Below are 21,364 nucleotides of genomic sequence, written 5' to 3'. Positions count from 1 at the left end.
TGGGAGCCGTGCTCCTGCAAGAAGATTCCCAAGGAAATTGGAGACCCGGTGCCTTTTACTCCCGAAAGCTCAGCAAGGCGGAGCAAAACTACACCATATGGGACAGAGAGCTGTTGGCCATTCACGCTGCCTTCAAAGCGTGGCGACACTTCCTCATAGGAGCCAAGCACACGGTGCAGGTCCGCACGGATCACAAGAACTTAGAGTATTGGCGCACGGCGAAGCTCCAGAGCCAAAGACATATGCGCTGGGCTGAATTCTTCGCGGATTTCGACTTCAGGATAGAATACATTCCGGGAGATTCCAACGTTATAGCCGATGCGCTCTCCAGGAAACCGCAATATCTCGAGGAAGCGGCGCCAGTGGCAGCCAAACACATTTTCACACCGCAGGCGTGGGCGTGCGCTGCCATCGCAGTCGACCTGGACGCGGTGCGACGAGCGCTGCAAGTGGATCAATTTGCACAGTCCAAGATGGAGGCGCTGCGCAGGGGTTCGCAGAGAGACAATTACGCGACGGGCTGTTAACTCACAAAGGGGCCCTCTACGTACCAGGCGAAGAGCTCCGCGCAAGGGTTCTGCAGCAGTTGCACGACGCCCCCAGTGCGGGCCACTTCGGCAAGGAGAAGACAACAGAACTGGTGGCCAGGGACTTTTGGTGGCCCCAGATGCGGGGAGAGATAGCGGATTACGTCGCCAGGTGTGACACTTGTCAGAGGTCCAAGCCAGTGCACCAGAAGCCAGCGGGGTTACTGGAACCGCTGGAGACGCCACAGCAACTGTGGGAGAGGGTGGCGCTGGACTTCGTCACTGACCTGCCCAGCTCCAGAGGCAAGACGGCGGTACTGGTGGTGGTGGACCTGTTCACTAAGATGGCGCACTTCATTCCTTGCGCGAAGGTGGCGACGGCGGAACAGACCGCCAAACTCTTCGTCGACCACGTGTTCAAGGTGCATGGGCTGCCGCAATCCATCCTGTCCGACAGGGGGCGCCAATTTGTTTCTACTTTTTGGCGGAAGCTTCTAGGTATCCTACACGTCAAGATCAACCTAACGTCGGCAAGGCATCCACAGACCAACGGCCAAGCAGAGAGGGCCAACGCGATCATGCAGCAGTACCTGAGGTGTTACGCCAATCAGCGCCCTGCAGCGTGGGTGGACTACCTGCCGATGGCGGAGTTTGCCTACAACAACACGAAGCACGCGTCGACGGGGGTGACGCCGTTCTTCGCGAACAATGGTCGTCATCCCAGAACCTTCCCGGGGTTCGTAACGCCGGGAGAGGGGGTGACGCAAGAGGCCGACCAGTTCGCAGCATAACTGCAACAGGTGCACGAGGAGCTGCGGAGACATTTGGAGCTAGCCAAACAAGCATATAAGGTGCAGGCGGACAAAAATAGGAGAGTGGGAGAGGACATCCAGGTGGGGGACTGGGTATGGTTAGCGGCCCAAGCGATGCCAGCCAAGTCGTTGGCTAAGAAAAAGCTGGGACACAGGCAGCTAGGGCCATACCAGGTGGAGGCTAGGATCAACCCTGTAGCTTTTCGATTGGCCCTCCCCGAAGGTTCCAGAGTGCACCCGGTCTTTCATAGGTCGGTGCTCACTCCCTACAAGACCCCGCACAGGTTTCAGGAGTCTGAAACAGTACAGCACCCACGCACAAAGTCACCCGAGAGGGAGGGGGGCGCCCAGGGCCGAACCAGTCAACGAGGTCACTGAGATCCTGGACTCGAGATGGGGGGTAGAGGGAGTAGAATACTTTCTAGCCAGAGAGGGTACCCCGGCCAGTGCCAATGTTTGGGTGCCGGACTACGCTTTAGACGAACCTCTTCTGAAAGACGAGTTCCATGCACTTTTCCCGCATAGGCCCATGCCAGCCGAGTACTTTGATGACTGGCTCTTTACGCCCACACTTTCAGACAGTACTTTCAGGGGCTTTTCTTCCGCCGAGGAGAGAACGCCAGACTCAAGCCCGCCCAGGGGATCGTGTTCGGGGGTAGACACAGAACCCTCTTATTGGTGGGACGAGCAACCAGAGGAAGACTGGCACAAGAAATGGCTGACGGGGCCTTGGCAGGCAGCACCAGACGAAGTAGCAATGGAAGAGGGAGCTGAGAACACCTTGGGTGAAGAACCCGAATTTGAACACGCATACACCGAGCTGCTAGCAGAGGACATTGAAGTAAACGAACTGTATCCTGCATCTACCTCCGAGGAGCTGCAGCTCCCACAACCTGCCCCCGAAGGGCGGGAGGGGGGAAGGAGGGGCTTCGAGGGGGGGATGGATGTCAGGGGTTCAGGGAGAGAGGCGCAGATGAGGGAGGAGACAGAGAGCGAGGGGGAAGGATTCCAGGGTGACGAGGAAGAGGACGACAATGACCCAAGATTGTCCATGAGTCCGTCCAGTGAATCGGAGGACTCCCAAAAGGGAGCCCCCCTGGTCAAGCCAAGGGGAGCTAGAGGGGGAAGCAGTCAGGAGCAGGGGAACGAAGGGGGAACCCCCAGGGGGAGTTGGAGATCGGGACCGGCTTCTCCGCCGGAACGGAGTGAAGGGGGTGGAGTGACCAGTGTGTCAGAAGGAGCAGAACAGGAAGCAGAGAGGGGAAGGAGATCGGGGCAAGACGTCCTGCCGGAAGGGGCGGAGAGTAGTACCGAGAGCAGTGTAACTGTCGGAGGGAAGGTCAGAAGCAACGTACGCGCGCCAAGTTCAAAATGGGAGGCGCGCGGAAGTGAAGAGAGTCCTGGGGAGGAGCCTGGTCCCAAAGCGCGAAGGAGGGGGGAGGAGGCGCCAGAGGATTCAGCCTCTGGAGAGTCCCGAAGGGAGAGAACACAGGGGGGCAGAAAGACCCTGCGGAAAAGGAAGGAGAGGAAGAGGTGGACCAGTACAAGCCTCTTAAACTGGTGTAGAGGCGGGACTGACTCAGAGGGGACTTCGGCGGTCTAAGCGTAACAGACGTAGAGCCACGGAGCTCGGATGTAAAGCTAAGAATGTTCTTCAATAAAAGCTTTTGTACATAAGCCGGGCTGGACTTTGGTCTCTTGTGAGCTGGGACCACGGGTGGCTCTGACAGGTGTCATCTGCAAATTTGATCAGGATGCCCTTGAGTCCATCATCCAAGTCGTTGATAAAGATGTTGAATAAGACCGGGCCCAAGACAGAACCCTGTGGCATCCCACTAGTCACTCTTCTCCAGGATGAAGAGGAACCATTGATGAGCACCCTTTGGGTTCGGTCAGTCAGCCAGTTACAAATCCACTGAGTGGTAGCATAGTCAAGTACGCATTTTACCAGCTTCTTTACGAGAATATCATGGGGCACCTTGTCAAATGCCTTGCTGAAATCAAGGTAGACTACATCCACTGCGTTCCCTTCATCTACCAGGCTTGTAATTCTGTCAAAAAACGAGATCAGGTTAGTCTGACATGACTTATTTTTCAGAAATCCATGCTGACTATTGGTGATCACGGTATTCCTTTCTAGGTGCTCACAGACTGTTTGCTTAATGATCTGCTCCAGAATCTTCCCTGGTATTGATGTCAGACTGACTGGGCGGTAATTATTTGGGTCCTCTCTTTTCCCCTTTTTGAAAATAGGGACAACATTTGCCCTCCTCCAGTCTGCCGGGACTTCGCCTGTTCTCCAGGAATTCTCAAAGATGAGTGCCAGTGGTTCTGAGATCACATCTGCCAGTTCTTTTAATACTCTTGGATGCAGTTCATCTGGCCCTGGAGACTTGAATACATCTAAACTAGCCAAGTATTCTTGTACTATCTCCTTAGTTATTCTGGGCTGTGTTTCCTCTGCTGAATCATTTGCTCCAAATTCTTCAGGTCGGGCATTGTTTTCTTTATCGGAGAAGACTGAGGCAAAGAAGGCATTGAGGAGTTCAGCCCTTTCTGTATCCCCTGTTTGCATTTCATTTTTTTTTTTTAATAATTTTTATTAGTTTTCACAACAATAAACAAGAAAAAAGAAAACAAACACAACACAGAAAAAACAAATAATCATAAAACATGACTTCCCCATACCTCCTTTTCGCTGCATCCTTATTCCAAAAGATTTTTTAGCAACCCTTTAATCAATTTTTCTATTGGTTCTCTTTAAGTTTCCATAAAATTATTATTTACAGCTGTAATTCTCTGTTTCTCACCCCTTAACATCTTAACAGTCCTCAAAACAAAACAGAACCTCCAAACAAGCTCAAGGTCCCCTGTTTGCATTTCACCATCTTCTCCTCTGAGTGACCCCACTGTTTCTTTGTTCTTCCTTTTGCTACGAACATACCCATAAAAGCCTTTTTTGTTGCTTTTAACCTCTCTAGCAAGCCTGAGTTCATTCTGTGCTTTAGCTTTTCTGACTTTGTGTCTACACGTGCTGGCTATTTGTTTGAATTCCTCTTTGGTGGTTTCCCCCCTTTTCCATTTTTTGTACACATCCTTTTTTAATCTTAACTCAGTTAAAAGTTCTTTAGATAGCCACCCTGGCTTCTTTAGGCACCTTCCATGTTTCCGTCTCATTGGTATTGCCTGAAGTTGTGCTTTTACTATCTCCCTCTTAACAAACTCCCAGCCATCATGAACTCCCTTTCCTTTTAGTATTACTGTCCATGGGATCTCACCCAGCACTTTCCTAAGTTTTATGAAGTCGGCTTTCTTAAAGTCAAGAAATTGAGTCCTAGTATGCTTGGCTGCTCCTTTCCGCTGTATAGTAAACTTCAGAAGAGCATGATCACTCGCGCCTAATGATCCTTCCACTTCTACCCCACTAACCAGGTCATCAACATTGGTTAGGACCAGATCTAAAATGGCTGTTCCTCTTGTTGCTTCTCCCACTTTCTGGACAATGAAGTTGTCTGCAAGGCCAGTGAGGAATCTGTTTGACCTTATGCTCTTGGCTGAGTTTGACATCCAGCAAATATCTGGGTAATTGAAGTCCCCCATTACTACTATCTCCCTTCCTTTTGCATGCTTGGCCATCTGTTCCAGGAAGGCATCATCTATGTCCTCCGTTTGGCTTGGGGATCTATAGTAAACTCCCACAATACCAAGAACTGACTTAGTTGGTCTTTAAGGTGCTACTGGAAGGAATTTGTTTTGTTCCCACAATGAGGTCCCTGTTATTCTTCTCTCCCTTAATTTTGACCCAAATGCTCTCACTTTGGCTTTGAGGTTCTAAATCTTGGATCTCTTCACAGGTATACACATCCCTGACATATAATGCCACGCCTCCTCCTTTCTTGTCTGGTCTGTTTCTCTGAAATAGATTGTATCCCTCCATTATTACATTCCAGTCGTGGGACTTATCCCACCAGGTTTCAGTGATGCCTATTATGTCATATTTAGTTTGCTGTACCAAGAGCTCAAGCTCATCTTGTTTATTACCCATGCTTTGCGCATTAGCGTACAGACATTGAAGTCCATTAATCATTCCCCCGTGTCTCTTATTTAAGGAGTTTTTCCTCCCCTCACTAGGTCTGCGTGCTGTTTGCTCAGTTTGGTCTATGACATTTGGATGATCATCAATTGATAGACTCCTACCTTCAGGAGCACTGTCTTCCTCCCCCACATTAGTCAGTTTTAGAGAAACCACATATCCAAGTCCATGTTAGAGAAACCACATATCACTTCTGCTGTGGCCAGTTTAGTTTCCAGGCAGACAATTTGTGCAGTGGACCAGTTAAGGTTCTGCTAATAGTACAGCCTCTTCTGATTCTTTTTCTCTCTCAAAGAAGCTGTTGCCATTTAATCCATGATCTTGCTGACCAACCTGTTTGCAGCCTGATTTCTCTGCCATCCAGGGGGATGTGTAGCTTTGAGTTCAGTAAGAGGCGAGTTCGTTTGTTGTCTGTGCTCTGCAAACAAGGGGGGAATGCTTTGTGTGTGTCTATCAGTCGTCAACTCTTCCCCTTGGCAGGAGGTGGTCTCTCACTGCAAGAAGCTGACGAAGAAGAACAAGGCGCAACTCTCTGGTCTGATGGGCCGGAGCAAAGAGCAAGGGCTGAAGACCCTCAGCAGGGAGAAGCGGAAGATCCTGGAGGCATATCAGCACCTCTTCTACCAACTGCAGGTCAGCTGGCGTCTTCCTATACAATACCCAAGGCAAAATTTAGTACTGTTTATTCCTTTTATTTCATAAAATTTATGTACCATGTGATAATAAAAAACCAGCAACCTCAAAAGCAATTGGGGTCTGTGTGGCAAGCTAGCTTTAGGTCTGCACAGGGCGATCGCATCATATGCCCATTTAACTTGTGGAAGTTCAACCAGAGGCAAAGAGAGCTTTTACACTCTCTGCCTTGCTTGCACACCAGCTCCAGAAGCTCCGGGATGCTCACACGGGGGTGGTGCCAAGGCTCTGAATATTCATGTTTTTGCATATACACAGAACCCTTGGAACTGAACCCCCGCATAAGATGCGATCGTACTGTACTCAAATTCCCAAAGCTGTCTTTAAACTGTTAGCCTTTCTTCACTGTCTTTTTATGTTAAAAAGGTTCTTGTTTTTGTTTTGCAGCCTCCTTAATAAAATATTTGCATTTATTTCCTTGTGCAGCCTATTAAAAGGGAGCTTTGGCCCTGAATCAAGTACCTCATTGCTTGGTTATCTGCTACTGAGCCATTTGTGGGCTTGGGGCTCCAACAACAAGAAGTGAACTGTTAGGCTTGTTTCTGGGCATCGTTGGGATTCACAAACACAAGAGCCATCGTGCCCCTGACTCAGGATTTGAATGACTGCAGGGGGTGGCGGCAGCACTACCCAGCAGGGTTGGTTTTCCTTGGACATTATTTTAAGCTTTAGCTCTCTTATTCTGTACATGTTTGCCCTGCATGGGACAACATTTTGGTCCCTACTGCCAAAATGAGGGGTAGAGAAAAGCCCTTCTCCATTACATTACATTATACCAAACACTTCTTCATGGTTAAACTATGGAACTCCCTCCCACAGGAGGCACCAATAGCCAGCAGCCTAGAAGTCTTTCAAAGAAGACTGAGCAGATTTATGCAGGGGAAGGCTCTCTATGGCTACTAGCCACAATCAGCTTCCACAGTCAGAGGGAATAAGGCTAAAACAGATTTCTGCATATGAAAATGTCTCTCCTCCCAGACCCACCCGGTTTATTTGGCCCGGCTGATCATGCAGATGCCACAGAACAAGTCCACAAAGTTCATGGAGTCTGTGGTCTTCACCCTGTACAATTACGCCTCCAACGCCAGAGAAGCCTACCTCCTGCTCCAGCTCTTCAGAAGCGCCTTGCAAGAGGAGATTGAGTGAGTACCCTGTTTCTTGATCCTACGTTTTCTCCCTTCTCCCCTTAAGGCTTCTGCCCTCTTTGTCCTGGTTGTTGACAGCATTCTCGCCTTAGTAAAGATGTCAGCCTCCCTTTCCTAGGAACTGAGTCAGACCACAGATCCATCTAGTCCTAGTATTCCCTGCCCTCACTGGCAGCGGCTGTCTGGCATCCCAGGCAGAGAAGGGTCTTATCCTATCACCTCATCCCTTTTTAACTAGCAATGATGAAGAGGACTCTGTATGAGGTGCTGGTTTTGTCTTCTAACTGGTTATTTCCGAGTGGCTTGTCACTCTGCCACATCGCCACATCATTCGTAGTGGCCTGATTTGGTTTATTGTTGCTCTAAATATGCAGTAGAATGACCTGTCCTTTGTGGAGGCTCCCTGGTGTGTCTCCGAGTGAGTCACTGCTCTGGTGGAACCTGGGAACCCACCCAGATCACTGGTATGCAGGAATATAGAGAGGGGGACTATTTTTTTCTCTTGCTAGCTCCAAAAGTAGACTTTTTTCCCAGGTGTAAAAAGGGCATTGGACGTCAATCGGCCAAAGAGGAATGTTTTTTCCTGGTGCCTAAAGGTGTACAATGAAGGTGCCAGCCCAAACTCCCTGGGGAGAGCATTCCACAAACAGGGAGCCACCACAGAAAAAGCTTGTGCTTTGAGTACTGTGCTCATGTTGCATTGCAGCTCAACTGCTCCTGTCACGCTGCATTCTTGCAGGTCGAAAGTCGATCAAATCCGTGACATCCTCACGGGGAATCCGACGGTTATCCGCCTAGTGGTGAGCTTCTACCGCAACGCCCGTGGGCAGAATGCCTTGCGCCAGATCTTGGAGGGCCCCGTGCAAGAGGTCCTGCAGAACAAGACCCTGAGCATCCGTACCAGCCCTGTGGAAATCTACAGAGGGTGGATCAACCAGATGGAGTCTCAGAGTGGGCAGAAAAGGTCAGGAGGAACGTCTGTATGTGTTTTTGTATCTTTTAATTCGGCTTCATTAAAAAAGAAAATATTGAGCTATGTGACTCTTCACAAACAGGTAAATATTGACAGAAGCGTAATATGGCGTGATCTAACTTAAAACTTCTTCAAACATAGGCGTTTCGCAGGCCGAAAACTGTTCTATTCAGATGCCGGCCTAGGCATATAATTTGTTTTGAAGTTTGACTGATTCTTATCTGTGTTATCCTTTATGTATATTTGCTTTTCAGTAGGTTTTGTGGAATTTAACTTCATTTTTATCCATAATTTTATGGTTTACGTCACTTTAGAGAGCTCCTGGATTAAAAGGTGTATGAACTTTTCTAAATAAATAAATAAAGGAAATATTCCTGTGAAAGTCAAATGATGTTTTGGGAAGGAGGGGTTGAGGGGTTCTCTCCTTCTCCTCCCTGGGCTGAGGGGGAGGTCAGAGGAAGGAAGTGGTTGAATTGAGGGTGGGTTACAACAATTACAAGGTCCCCTGGTGAGCTTTGTGGCCTAGTGCGGGATTTCAGCTCCCAGGTCTAATCTGCTACCCTGAAAAAGGGGGCATTTCAACTCATGTCTTTCTTGTTGTTTGGTTGGTTTTGGATGAGGCCTGGAATGCATTTGTGTGTTTCCACAGTAATCTCCCATACGATGTCAGCCCTGAGCAAGCCCTGGGTCACCCTGAGGTGCAGAGGAGGTTGGACATTTCCATCCGCAATCTCCTGGCAGTGACAGACAAGTTCCTCTCAGCCATTACATCTTCTGTGGACCAAATTCCGTATGAATTTCTTGTTGTTTCGTGTGTGTTTTTACTTTGCTCGGTCATCACAGGGGAAAACAAGATGACCGCCCAGCTTTCCATTCCATCTTAGAAATCCAGCCGCCTTATGCTGCTTCCCTTCCTTGAGTTTCTGCATCATACAAGCCACCAGCCTTACACCCCTCACCTTGCAGAGATTCTCCCTTCTCCGCTCCTCACAACCCTCCACATCCCATGCCTATGCTTTCTGTAAACCTAGTGCTAGAATTTGTCTTTAAAGCATAGAATTTATCTGAGCTCCCCAGGTGCAGAAGAAGTACTGAGGAGATAAATCAGGGTCTTGTATCCCTATGAAAATGACGAATATGAATATGAGCTACAGTTTTCACTATAATGGGCACTTTGCTCTCCCTCTGCCCTCCCCTCTAGTTATGGGATGCGCTACATTGCCAAAGTCTTGAAGACGTCCTTACGAGAGAAGTTTCCGAATTCTACAGAGGACGAGATCTACAAGGTGGGCGTATTTATGGCCTTGAGGGATGGATGACCGTAATCAGCGGGACAAGAGTTCAAGTTGCGGTTTCTGGGGCACTTTAGCATGGGCCAAACACTTGCTGCAGCCGTGCCATGAAGTGACTTTAAGATGGCTGCCACAGTAGCCATTTTATATTCTTCTGGCCCTCGGCTTCTCGAGGGCAGGACTTGGGTCTAATAAATCTTAGACATTATGAGTACTGCCTGTTCTGTTTTTAATCATTCCTTTAAAAATAACCAGAGGGAAATTGAGAAGGGCAAGGAGAAATAGCGGGAATCAGGGACTTGACAAAAAGGCTAAGAGAAAGAAGATGTGCCGATGTAATCCTGGCATTTTGGCAGAAAGAAATGGCCTCCCCACGCCATAGTATAATACGTTAAACAAATGTTATCAGTTTTTAAATTCTGCTTGGGATGGAAGCTTTAAAATGTTGGGCTCTAATGAAGGCAACCCTGCTCAGTTGTAAATATTTAACACAGTCGGCCAACCCCTCTCCTAGGTTGTTGGGAACCTGCTCTACTATCGTTTCATGAACCCGGCTGTGGTGGCCCCTGATGGCTTTGATATTGTTGACGTCTCGGCTGGGGTAGCGCTCCACCCCGACCACAGGCGCAACCTGGGCTCCATTGCGAAGGTCTTACAGCACGCTGCTGCCCACCAACTCTTTGAAGGGGAAAACAGCCACTTGCGGGTAGTGAACCAGTACCTAGAGGAAACCCACCTTAAATTCAGGTTGGTTTGAAGAACTGCTGAGTGGAATGAGGCCTGGAAACAATGGGCGCCTCTCTGCTTGGCCCTTGGGGCTCTCACAGGCCTTGTTCCACACCCTCCTTGGGTGCTTTTGCCTGACTAGAATGTGCTCTTGAACTGTGATTCTATCTCTTGCTTGGCTGGAAGGAGGATAGAGAGTTGTAGGGGTGTGGAGTGGGGTCCCATATTCAGCCCCCAGTGGTCGGCCTGAGAGAGAGTCCTGCCTGAAACCTTGGAGAGCTGCTGCCAGTCAGTGCAGACAATACTCTGCTAGATGGACCCAATGGTCTGACTCAATGTAAGGCAGCTTCCTGCGTTCTTATTAATCAATTTCCTAAAGATATTTGGAAGTTAAAATTGAACATACAAAAGCTTCACTGGCTAGCTTTGTACTAATTTTTTTTCTCTTGGCCTTTATGTTTCTATCTGTAAAATGGGAGTATCAGCCAGTTACATTGCACATGATCCCTGTGCTGCCCTGCTGCTTGGTTTTTTTGTTTTGTTGGTTGATTGATGAGAAAAAGATTAGATCCTGCAAGTCTGAAGTCTTCCCACCTTTACCTTAAGCCACTAATATGTTACGTCAGACTAGTAAAGAATCAAATGTATGGGCTTTTATGCATGACTGCATTGAATTAAAGGCATCATGGAGAGTGTCAGGCCTCCAAATATCCTAGCCTTGAAGTAAACGACCCGACTTGAGCATGAGTGTGTGGGGAGGGGGACACCCTTCATGGTTTGATTTGCTTTTTCATTCTGCACCTTCTAGAAGATTCATCAGTGCTGCCTGTTCTGTCCCTGAACCAGAAGAGAGGTTTAATATTGACAAGTATTCAGAGATGGTGGCCATCACAAAGCCAGTGGTCTACATAACAGTTGGGGAGCTAATTAACACACATAAGGTGAGGGGGTGAAATTATACTTACTTACTTACTTACTTACTTACTTACTTACTTACTTAGCCAAACCTTTATTAGGCATTACAAATATAGGCCATCATAAAACATCCATATATATAAAATTTTAAAAGATATACAAATAAACAGCCATGTAAAAATAGGTAATAATAAGGATTTTTATTGGAGTTTCTTCCTGCTAAATAGTGCCATTCACCACTCTATCTATCTGTCTATCTACTTTGGGAACCACTGATCCAAACTATGCACAATGAAGTTATTAACAAATGCTTCACAGAAAACACTAAGCCAAACAGTGGTTATCAACCTTGGGTCCCCAGATGTTTTTGGCCTACAACTCCCATGATCCCTAGCTGACAGGACCAGTGGTCAGGGATGATGGGAGTTGTAGGCCAAAAACATCTGGGGACCCAAGGTTGAGAAGTGCTGGAACTTTAGAAGGAACATTCAAACCTGTGGGTTTCTGGAGTAAAGATCGCGGCAACAGTGCTCCTGCCTGCTTCTGATGCTACTGTGCTACCCGACTGAGCCACAATTTTATTGTTCTTGATTTGCCATTCATAAACCATGATCCTGGGTTCAGATGTTACCTTAAACCAAACCATGGTTTAGTGCCCGGTAGCCCAGTAGCAACAGCACTGGGGAAAGAATGATGTGGCTGTGGTCTTCACTCTGGGATACTTCAGGTTTACTTGTTCACACTAAGCTATCATTTTCTGTGGATATTAGTAATTAACTGTGCCATTGATGCTTTTGTATTTGCTGTCATAGCAAATGGCAATGAGTTTGTGGCAATGAGTTCAGTTGGCTACCTTATTCTTGATTAATTTTTCTTTCACTTCCCCTGTTCCATTTTTGCTCAAACTCCTGTTCCCTTTTTAAACTGGATTTTTACATCTGTTTTTAAAATAGCATTTTATATTTATATTGGTTGATTGGTGCTTTCAGCATTCTGATGCATTTATTTTATTCTGGTGTCCTTGTATGTTTCTTTGAATGCCTTTTTGGCAGAAAAGCAGCCTAAGATATTTATGCACATAAATATACAAACAATGCATTTATGGCCTTTTTTCTCTGCCCATCTTTCTGCCTTTAATATTTTGATAGTTGCTGCTAGAGCACCAGCGTTCCGTGGCTCCTGATCCTCGAGACCCTCTACACAAACTTCTAGAAGACCTTGGAGGCTTGCCCACCATCCAGTCTCTAATGGGTAAAGCACAGCACAAATTTCAACTTGACAAATTTCATTTTCCAGAGGGATAGTTGTGCTAGTCTCTCTTGCAGGAAAAGCGACAAGAGTGACTTGTGGGACCTTGAAGACTAACACATTTATTGTGGCATAAACTTCCATGAATCATAGACCACTTCATCAGATGCATGTTGCCAGAATCATAACCCAGTTAACACTCCTAAGAATGTGGGGGTATTGGCAACAGAAGTGCTACTTGCACAGTCCGTGTGATAGGAGGGGGAGAGATCACTGATAAGGACTGGGTAGAGAAGTAACAGAATAAAGTATAGTTCAATCCTCTGCAGGCTTACCCACAACCCTTGCTGAACATTGAGGCCCCTGTCTATTCATTTGTAAAAATATTTCTTTTTTGCAGTATTTGTGGCCAATATCAGGTGGATGTGCTATTCACTGTCTGTTGATCTGTCCTTTACTGTATATGGGAATCCAAGAGAGATTTCTGAAACCTTTGCTGACAAACTGAAGCAGGAATGCCTTGGTAGAAACAATCAAATTTCTTTTGAGTGACACGAGTGGCTTCGTGATACAAAAAGTGGCTCTTTTTTGCACTGGCAGCAAAAAAAGACGAGAAGGAAAGAGTTAGATTATATTGCTATGAATTGTTTTGGAGACGCCGAGGTTTAATCTGAAGCTGAGATAGCCGGTGGTGCTTCTAATTTTTCTTATTTTATATTATTGATGTTTGTTTTATTATCTGCAGGCGACAGTGTGGGAAATGGAGCCAATGGGACTTCGGAGCAAACACTGACTCAGCTCGCCAAGACGGAAATTTCACTCATCCTTGGCAACAAATTTGATGTGGCGGAGGCCAATATTGAGGGGGGAAAGGATACAGAAAGCTTGTTGTTGAGGTGGGTGGATGACTGCATCGTAACAGGCCTACCCTGGCTTTTGGGATACGAATGCTATCTGAGGACTCAGCAACATGAGGATGTTTCTATATCTTAAAGATGTAGTTTTAGGTGTATCAATTATAGCAAAAGTATGAAAAGTATGATGGTGCATAACCATTCTGGGCTCATACAGGAAGAATAGTTAGAATTGCAATGAATAATAACCACGAAGAAAGTGACACGAGTAAACAATGGACACGCCCACATTTAAAGACCTGAAACCTTTCAAATATTAAATAATGTCAGAGACAGGGCAGAGTGCATCACTATCATTTTTGTAACTGGCAGAAAATTACAAGCAAACTGGATCACTATCTTCTTCTATCTTTTAAAGCACTAAGCAGATGCTGGTCGATGTCATCCAGTTCCAACCAGGCGATTCTCTTGTGGAGATACTGCAGACGAAGGCATCAGAGGATCAGGTAAGTCCATTCTTCAACATAGGTGCCTGTGTGTATTGCAGAAAATGGAAGGCACAGCCGAAAGGTTTTTAAGTTGTTAAAAACAAAGTCAATTTCTAGATGGATAAATACTTGCAAGTAAATCCTGAGTGTATGCAATTGGGGAGAAAAAACTGTTTTTGTACCAGGCTATCTGAATGATCATGAGACCATTTCTCACTCTTAGTAAGTGAAATTCAGCATGTAATGATTGGCCATCGATGCAGCTTTAAAGCTAATAAAACCCATCATGCAGGACATCGGCAAGGCACCACTCTCCCTCCCCACCTACTGTGAAATATTTTCCCTTTAGCGTAAGTAGAAAAGCATGAGCCAGTCTTCTCTTTCGCTCCAGGAAGCTCTCCACCACCACCTTATGAAGAGAAGGGCCTTATGCAACACCCAAGCCCCAGACAAGTTGAGATGCAACCACACTCTGGTCAGTAACAGCCACCTCTCAATAGCAGAGAAGCAGCGGATCGTCCTCAAGAATCTGCGGCGTCTTGAGAGCCTGGGCATGGTGGACTCTGTCAACCAGTACCAGGACATCATCAATGAGATGGCCAAGGTATGCAGGGCTCTGTGCCTGAGAAATCTCAAGGGAAGAACGAGACAATTAGCAGTGAATGGAGAAGATGTACCATGCATTACAAAGGGCAAAATATTTTTTATTGCTGGGATGGATCTATAGCTATCTATCTGCCTTCACCTACCTGGTACCCTCAAGTTGTTTGGGACTGCAAGTCCCATCAGCCCCTGTCGTCACAGCCGTATAATGCTGTGGCTGATGGGAGTTGTAGTCCAAACCATCTGGAGGGTGCTCATAAGATCTCTTTCTAGCCAACAAAGCAGGACTGTCCACTTTGGGCTTTGGCTTGGTGGGCAAACATCTACTTTTATTGCTGAAAGTCCCAGGTTCAATTTCCGGCAGCATGTCCAAGTGAGACTTGGAAACAGCGTTCGGAATTCCCATTGTTCTAGGCGCGTTTTGCGACAGGGAATTTTATTAGCACAAGCCATTTCTGAGCTCTGGGCACAGTACTGAGCCTAAGATTTCAGATTAAAACTTGGCACTGCTGGAAGAAAAGGAGGACCTTTTTCTGCCTCCCCACTTCCAGCCAGTCTCTGAAGACTAGAGGAGGGCCCCTTGTAAGACTATTAGGGGGCAGGCAGGGGAAGTATGGCTTTGTTTTTTGCAGTCTTCAGATAAACCATGTGAAAAGTGAACATAAGATTTCAGCTGCAGTTCATTGCAGCGCCCATAACCTAGGCTTTAGGTGCCATTTAGTTCCTAGATTTCATATCTCAGTTTCTAACACTGCTTGGAAATACTCCCTGCCTGAAACCCTGGAGAGCTGCTGCCAGCCAGTGTAGACAGTACTGAGCTAGAAGGGCCAATGGACTGACTACTTCAAAGGCAGCTATAAAATAACAATAACCCCAGTAAGGACAGCAAAGAAGATTAAGGAACAGAACTGGGAGGAAAATGAATGCAGCATAACAAGGAGGGGAGAGATAATTGCTCTGTATGCTTCCAATGGTCTCAGCTTACGCTGGGCCAAATCTCCTTTGCACATACCCTGCCCTTCTCGCCCATAGGACATCCGCAACCAGAGGAAGTACCGACAACAGCGCAAGACGGAGCTGTCCAAGCTGCGCCAGACTCTGCACAGCCTCAGCGCCAAGAGGATGTTTTTTGAGGAGCAGGTCGACTACTACAACCAGTACATCCGGGCGTGTCTGGACAACCTGGCAGCTAGAAACAAGTAAGCCTGGTATTAATCTCAGGCTTGTTACTGATGCACCTGAGCCAGAAATTGTGTGTGTGTGTGGGCTATAGCTCAGGGCTTGTTCTCCGCTTGCATCAGGTCCCTGGCAAAATGTGGTGTGGCCAAGGGTATCTATGCCCTGGTAACCTCCATGTTGGATTACTGCAATGGGGCTTCCTTAAGGATTTTGCTTTTAGGTAATTACCACTCTGTCCGTGGCACCTTCATTTTCTATCATCTTTTTTTTTTTAATTCTGTGAAAATCCCCGAGATCTTCTGATGAAGGGCACAATATAAATTTAATCAATAAAATGAAATGAATAAATCTCACTTCCATCTGAATTCAGTTGTTCATGCTACCTACACTCATACATTCTGGCCAGGCCAAAGCACTTGAGGGGAGGGCTCAAAGCAGGGCGAGTTTGGCGTGGGGGTGTAGCTGGAGAGAATCCTTAGGGCTGGATAGAGCTGTTTGGAGGGCCAATTGTGGCACTTGGCCTGAAGTTACTTTCCCCCTCCCTCTGCTGTATACAGTCGTACCTTGGTTCTCTAACAGAATGCATTCCGGGAGTCCGTTCAACCCCCGATACCATTTGAAAACCAAGGCGTGGCTTCCGATTTGCTGCAGGAGCGTCCTGCAGCCAATCAGAAGCTGCGTCGGACGTTCGGCTTCGAAAATCATTCGAAAACCAGAACACTCACTTCCATGTTTCAATCGTTCAGAAGCCGATTTGTTTGGAAGCCAAGGCGTTGAGATCCAAGGTCCGACTGTATATCCTTGCCAAAGAGTTTTCTTCGTATATTTTTACTTCTGCTTTTATCGTATGCTTTTTATAATTTTATAATCCTGTAAATGTGAAAAAGAGTGTGTGTGAGGGTGGGGGGATGGCCTGCATGAACCTCCCCCCAGGGGTTGGCCAAGGGTGCGGGTGACCGTCTGGCCTAAAAGGACTAGCCAGCCCTGGGCTACACCAACAGCTGAGGCATCCTCTGGCTCGGCTTGTGTTCAGTAAAGGGGGCAAGTAGATGGGCAGAGTCAGAAGTGACCATTAGGGTTGTTAAAAAGGCTCTGTCTACAAACACCATTCATAGCCCTTTCTTTTACAGACCCAGCAAGAAACAGGCAACCTTGCATTACACAGCAGCCCGCCTCTTTGAGAAAGGTGTTTTGCTGGAGATTGAAGACCTGCCAGCCAGCCAGTAAGTCCAGGTGCCTCCTGCCTTCTCCAGTTCCATCCAATGGAAACTACAGCTCCTCTCTCCATGCTCTGTGGCTTTGGTAATTTTAGCCTCTCCCCAGAGTGTTGGTTCTTGAAATTGGTTGCCAGCTTGTTTGTGTGGTCTGCTAGTATAAGCCACCTAAAGTCGAACCGGCTTTAGCTCAGTGGCAGAGCATGTGTTGTGCATGCAGAGTCTCACAGGTTCAATTCCTGGCTTCCCTCTCTGGAAATCCCCCCTCACAAGAGCCACTACCTGTCAGTGGAGACAGGAATACCTGTCCCAAGTGCATTTGGTGGCTGAGTTTGGTTTGTTCACTGCCAAAAGCCAAACCACTAGCCACCATTCCATGCTGTCACCTGGTACCAAGAAGTATCCCAGGATCCTGACCTCCAGTAGCCCTCTTTCTCCCCTATGGTTTTAAAATTGCCATCATTTTCCCCCCTCCTCCCTCTTTTCCCAGACTCAGGAATGTGATATTTGAAATAATCCCTTGCGGTGAAGCTGGCAAGTTCCAGGTGAAGGCAAAATTTATGGGAGTTGACATGGAGAAGTTTCAGCTCCACTACCAGGTAAGGAGCTGGCAGAGCTGTCCTTGTGCTCAAATTATAGCATTGCCAGTGTGCAATTCTAGGTCCACGAGGGCAGTTCCATTCTTATGTTTATTTCCAAGGAGCTCAAGGTGGTATGCTTTATTGCTACTGTAATTAATTTATTAATCACCTTCTAAATCTCAAGGCATGTTAAACATTTTTAAAAATTGAAATCAGCAAATAAACAAAAAACAGACTAAAACACACAACAACATCTGGGTAGGCTTGCTGAAACAAAATTTTTTTTAGCAAGAGCCAAAGAGTACAGTGAAGGTGCCTGCCTTGAATCAATAGGCAGGGAGTTCCATAGTGCAGACGCTACCATACTTAAATGCAGCTGACTATCCTCTCTCCTTACCTGCTCTTTCTCAGGACCTCCTCCAGCTCCAGTATGAGGGTGTCGCCATCATGAAAATGTTTGACAAAGCCAGAATCAACGTCAACCTCCTGATCTTCCTCCTCAACAAGAAGTTTTTCAAGAAATAACTGAAGGCCTGAGGGTCAAATGGGCACCAATGTCTTCTAGGGGTGGCTCGATGGTACCAAAGAGACAGTGGTGCTCACAATGCTTTTGTGTTGAACCGCAAGCAAGCCCACGATAATCAACTCAAAATTCCTGATTCTGGCTTAACTCTCACTGGGGTGGTGGTCAACCTGCATCCGGGATGGGCCACTTCAGAAAGACAGGACTGGATGCTTCTCTGCACAAATTTTTGTTTTCTTTTAATCCTGGCATGTAGAATGCTTGCATCTCAGGGAGACGCCTAAGCTAGAACTGTTCTCTCTGGGATCGTTTACAATGTGCTGGGAATTTGCTTGTACAGTGGGGTCTTCCATAATAATGTGGGCCCCCATGTAGAGTCACTAGATGCAAGTATTTTTAAAGTCACAAAAGCTGGATTTATCAGAGAGGAGAGGGGGATATTTATGCTGGCCCAGTGCCAGCCTTCCTCAACCTGATGCCCTCCAGATGTTTTGGTCTACAGTTCCCATCGGCCCTAGCCAGTGCATGCTGGGATCAATAGTCCCAAACATCTGGAGTGCACCAGATTGGAGAAAACCATGCTCTGCAATCCTTCAACAGCCAGTCTCTGATGAAGAGTCAACCAGACACTCCCCAATTAGTGATGGATGGAAATTTTACACACCAGGAAAATTTCACTCCTATTCTGCTTTGTTTTTCTGTGTCTCTGATTTCTACTGATTCCATATGTGTCTGTGTTACTTCCTTCTTTGATGCAACTACAACAGAAAATAAGTTCCAATAGACTTAACATTAGAGATGCCAAAGACCCTCAACTGTTGTTTTTTTAAAATTCCAGTGTGCTTTTTTAAAAAAGTTATTTATATCAGTGCATTTTTAAAAATAATGCTTGGAATGCTATTGTATGAAAACTAAGGGCCCCTGCCTGATCTCTGCAAATACAAGAATTGACTGGCATGTTTAATTATGATATCTAGTTTGCATTAATGCTGTCAGCTGCTGGGTTATATCATTATTGCTGCTTTAAGATATATTCCACCATTCAGCAGCATTTAGGTTTGGTTTATGTAATTGCTGAACTAGTGGAAGTCTAGTGGGCTTTTTTAAAAGTTATAAATTCAAGGGATTTGAAAATAAATAAATAGAATTGTATTTAATTTGTGGGTCATAAGAGTTTCAAAGATGAGTGCTTGGGACAGCCTTTGTCAACCTGGTTCCCTCCAGATGCTTCTGACGACAACTCCCATTGAACCCAGCTGGCATGGCCATTTTGGACCACAATTATTTATTGGTAGCATTTACCCCAGAGGGTGAAAAGGTTCCTTCTGAATATGAAGGGTTCAGTCTGCCTCTTGAGTGTTACTTAGTTCAGCCTTCACCAAATGTCTTCATTCCAGGTGATTTAGACTACAAAGCCCATCAGCAGCTACAGCTGTGCTGGCTGGGGCTGATGGGAATTATAGTCAGTGATGGAGCTAGATCAGTGGTTAATAATAATAATAATAATAATAATAATAATAATAATAATAATTTATTTATACCCCGCTCATCTGGCTAGGCTTCCCCAGCCACTCTGGGCGGCTTCCAACAAAATATTAAAATACCATAATACAACAGTGTGGCAGGAGAGGATGGCAAGTGCGGTGTGAAGATTCAGGGACAACCAAAGAAACATGAAGACATTTCAGTGCAATATGGTATAGTATAATAGTATAGTATAATATATCTATCTATCTATATCTATCTATCTATATATAAAATTTGCAGAATATGGATAGATATCTCTTCAAAATGAGAGCAAGAGCATCAAGTGATATTGAGGACAATCCTAGTTATGTTTTCCAGTGTTGTTCTTATCAATAAAAAAATAGGTGTGGCATGAGCAAGTTTTTATTCTGAAAATGTGGCCCAGAGAAACCACTGAGCTAGATAAATTTAGACCAAAGACTTAACTGCTTCACATAGCCACCTAAAGTCAATTAACATTTTTTCCTCCCACCTCTATCCCATGCTTTCCAACTGCTTCTGTATTCCTGTGTCAAAACAAAACAAATTCCTTCCAGTAGCACCTTAAAGACCAACTAAGTCAGTTCTTGGTATGAGCTTTCGTGTGCATGCACACTTCTTCAGATACACAGAGTATCTGAAGAAGTGTGTATCTGAAGAAGTGTGCATGCACACGAAAGCTCATACCAAGAACTGACTTAGTTGGTCTTTAAGGTGCTACTGGAAGGAATTTGTTTTGTTTTGACTATGGCAGACCAACACGGCTACCTATCTGTAACTGTATTCCTGTGATGTTAGATGGGGGGACGGGACCCAAACAAAAGCCACTTTCGTAAACTGATTGAAATGCAGATTTGCATTTTAAAAACTCACTTAACTTCTCCCCTAATGCTAAATTCACCACTTATATATGCTAATCGTTCTGGTACATGAATGCCTTAAATAAATAAATGCATTTGCTTTGGGATAAAGTGTCATTTGGTGTAGAAAATGATCGAATCCTTTTAAAGGGAGAGAAACAAGTAGTATCTGTAACCATTTGTGGGCCACCCGACCTGCCTAGCCCTACCCATTAGGGCCATAGCTCCGTGTCAGAGCATCTGCTTTGTGTGCAGAAGGTCCCAGGCTCAATCCCCACTGGTGATGTCCCCTGCTTGGAACCCTGGAGAGCGGCTGCCAGTCAGTGCAGACAATGCTGAGCTAGATAAACCCAGTAGTCTGACTCTGTATAAGTCTGACTCCTGTGTTTCCTATGAGCAAGAACACAGTTTTGTTGAAACACAACTCATCGATGCCAAAACAGAAAATTGGCTCTGTTTCACCTCTAATTTAGAAAAGTGGCCTCTATTTACAAGCACAGGAGATAGATGGAAAAACACCCGTTCCAAATAAGAGTTGCAGAGAAGGTTGTTCCACTAGGTGGCATCATTATCCAGGGAACCAGAGGCAAAGGGGACCGGTAATCGCTGGCAGGGTTGGCATCCGTTTTCTCCCAGTCGGCAGCTGATGCTGGAGGTCAAAAGGGCACCCTGCTTCAAACGGGAAAGAGGCGAGGATGGTGAGTGATGGATTTTTCAACCCCTATTTTAGAAAAAAGTTTGCATCCCAAGGCAGCTTCGAGACACAGCCTGTGTCCAGCCTTCCCCCAGCTGGGTGCCTTCCAGATGTTCTGGATGACAGGTCCCATCAGCCCCAGCCAGCACCCCGCTGGGGGGAGGCTGGTTTTGCCTGTAACTTAGCGGTTGTCCATAGTGAATTTCCCAGGTTATGAACAGCCAGGGCTGGGAACTACTCTCCCCTGAGACCCCAGAGAGCTGCAGGCAGCAAGAGCCAACAAAATTGGGTAAGATGGCTTAATGCAACCTTCACCAACCTGGCACCTTCCAAATGTTTTGGACCACAGCTCCCATCAGCTCTCTTGGGATACAATAGTGCAAGTACCCAGAACTCTGTGCTGGGCAAAAGGAAGAGTTTGGTGTAACCTGAAGCCTT

General features: G+C 46.3%; 1 protein-coding gene across 4 annotated transcripts in view; it reads left to right on the top strand.

Moving 5' to 3' along the window:
* IQGAP3 (IQ motif containing GTPase activating protein 3) overlaps window positions 1–19,023 on the top strand; it is a 51,505-nt gene extending 32,482 nt beyond the window's left edge. For all 4 annotated transcript variants that reach the window (XM_081841699.1, XM_081841698.1, XM_081841701.1 and 1 more), the window contains 15 exons: window positions 5,913–6,065; window positions 7,104–7,267; window positions 8,010–8,234; window positions 8,893–9,033; window positions 9,445–9,529; window positions 10,050–10,282; window positions 11,070–11,202; window positions 12,325–12,427; window positions 13,170–13,320; window positions 13,697–13,784; window positions 14,158–14,370; window positions 15,402–15,568; window positions 16,679–16,771; window positions 17,253–17,361; window positions 17,755–19,023. In XM_081841699.1, the coding sequence (XP_081697825.1) occupies window positions 5,913–6,065; window positions 7,104–7,267; window positions 8,010–8,234; window positions 8,893–9,033; window positions 9,445–9,529; window positions 10,050–10,282; window positions 11,070–11,202; window positions 12,325–12,427; window positions 13,170–13,320; window positions 13,697–13,784; window positions 14,158–14,370; window positions 15,402–15,568; window positions 16,679–16,771; window positions 17,253–17,361; window positions 17,755–17,868 (2,172 nt within the window). In that variant the 3' untranslated portion in view covers window positions 17,869–19,023. The remainder of the gene's footprint in view (window positions 1–5,912; window positions 6,066–7,103; window positions 7,268–8,009; window positions 8,235–8,892; window positions 9,034–9,444; window positions 9,530–10,049; window positions 10,283–11,069; window positions 11,203–12,324; window positions 12,428–13,169; window positions 13,321–13,696; window positions 13,785–14,157; window positions 14,371–15,401; window positions 15,569–16,678; window positions 16,772–17,252; window positions 17,362–17,754) is intronic.
* Window positions 19,024–21,364: the final 2,341 nt, after the last annotated feature.

This window comes from Podarcis erhardii (genome assembly GCF_964252035.2).
Source record: "Podarcis erhardii genome assembly, chromosome: 15".
NCBI lineage: Eukaryota > Metazoa > Chordata > Lepidosauria > Squamata > Lacertidae > Podarcis > Podarcis erhardii.
This window is presented reverse-complemented; position numbering and strand designations above follow the sequence as displayed.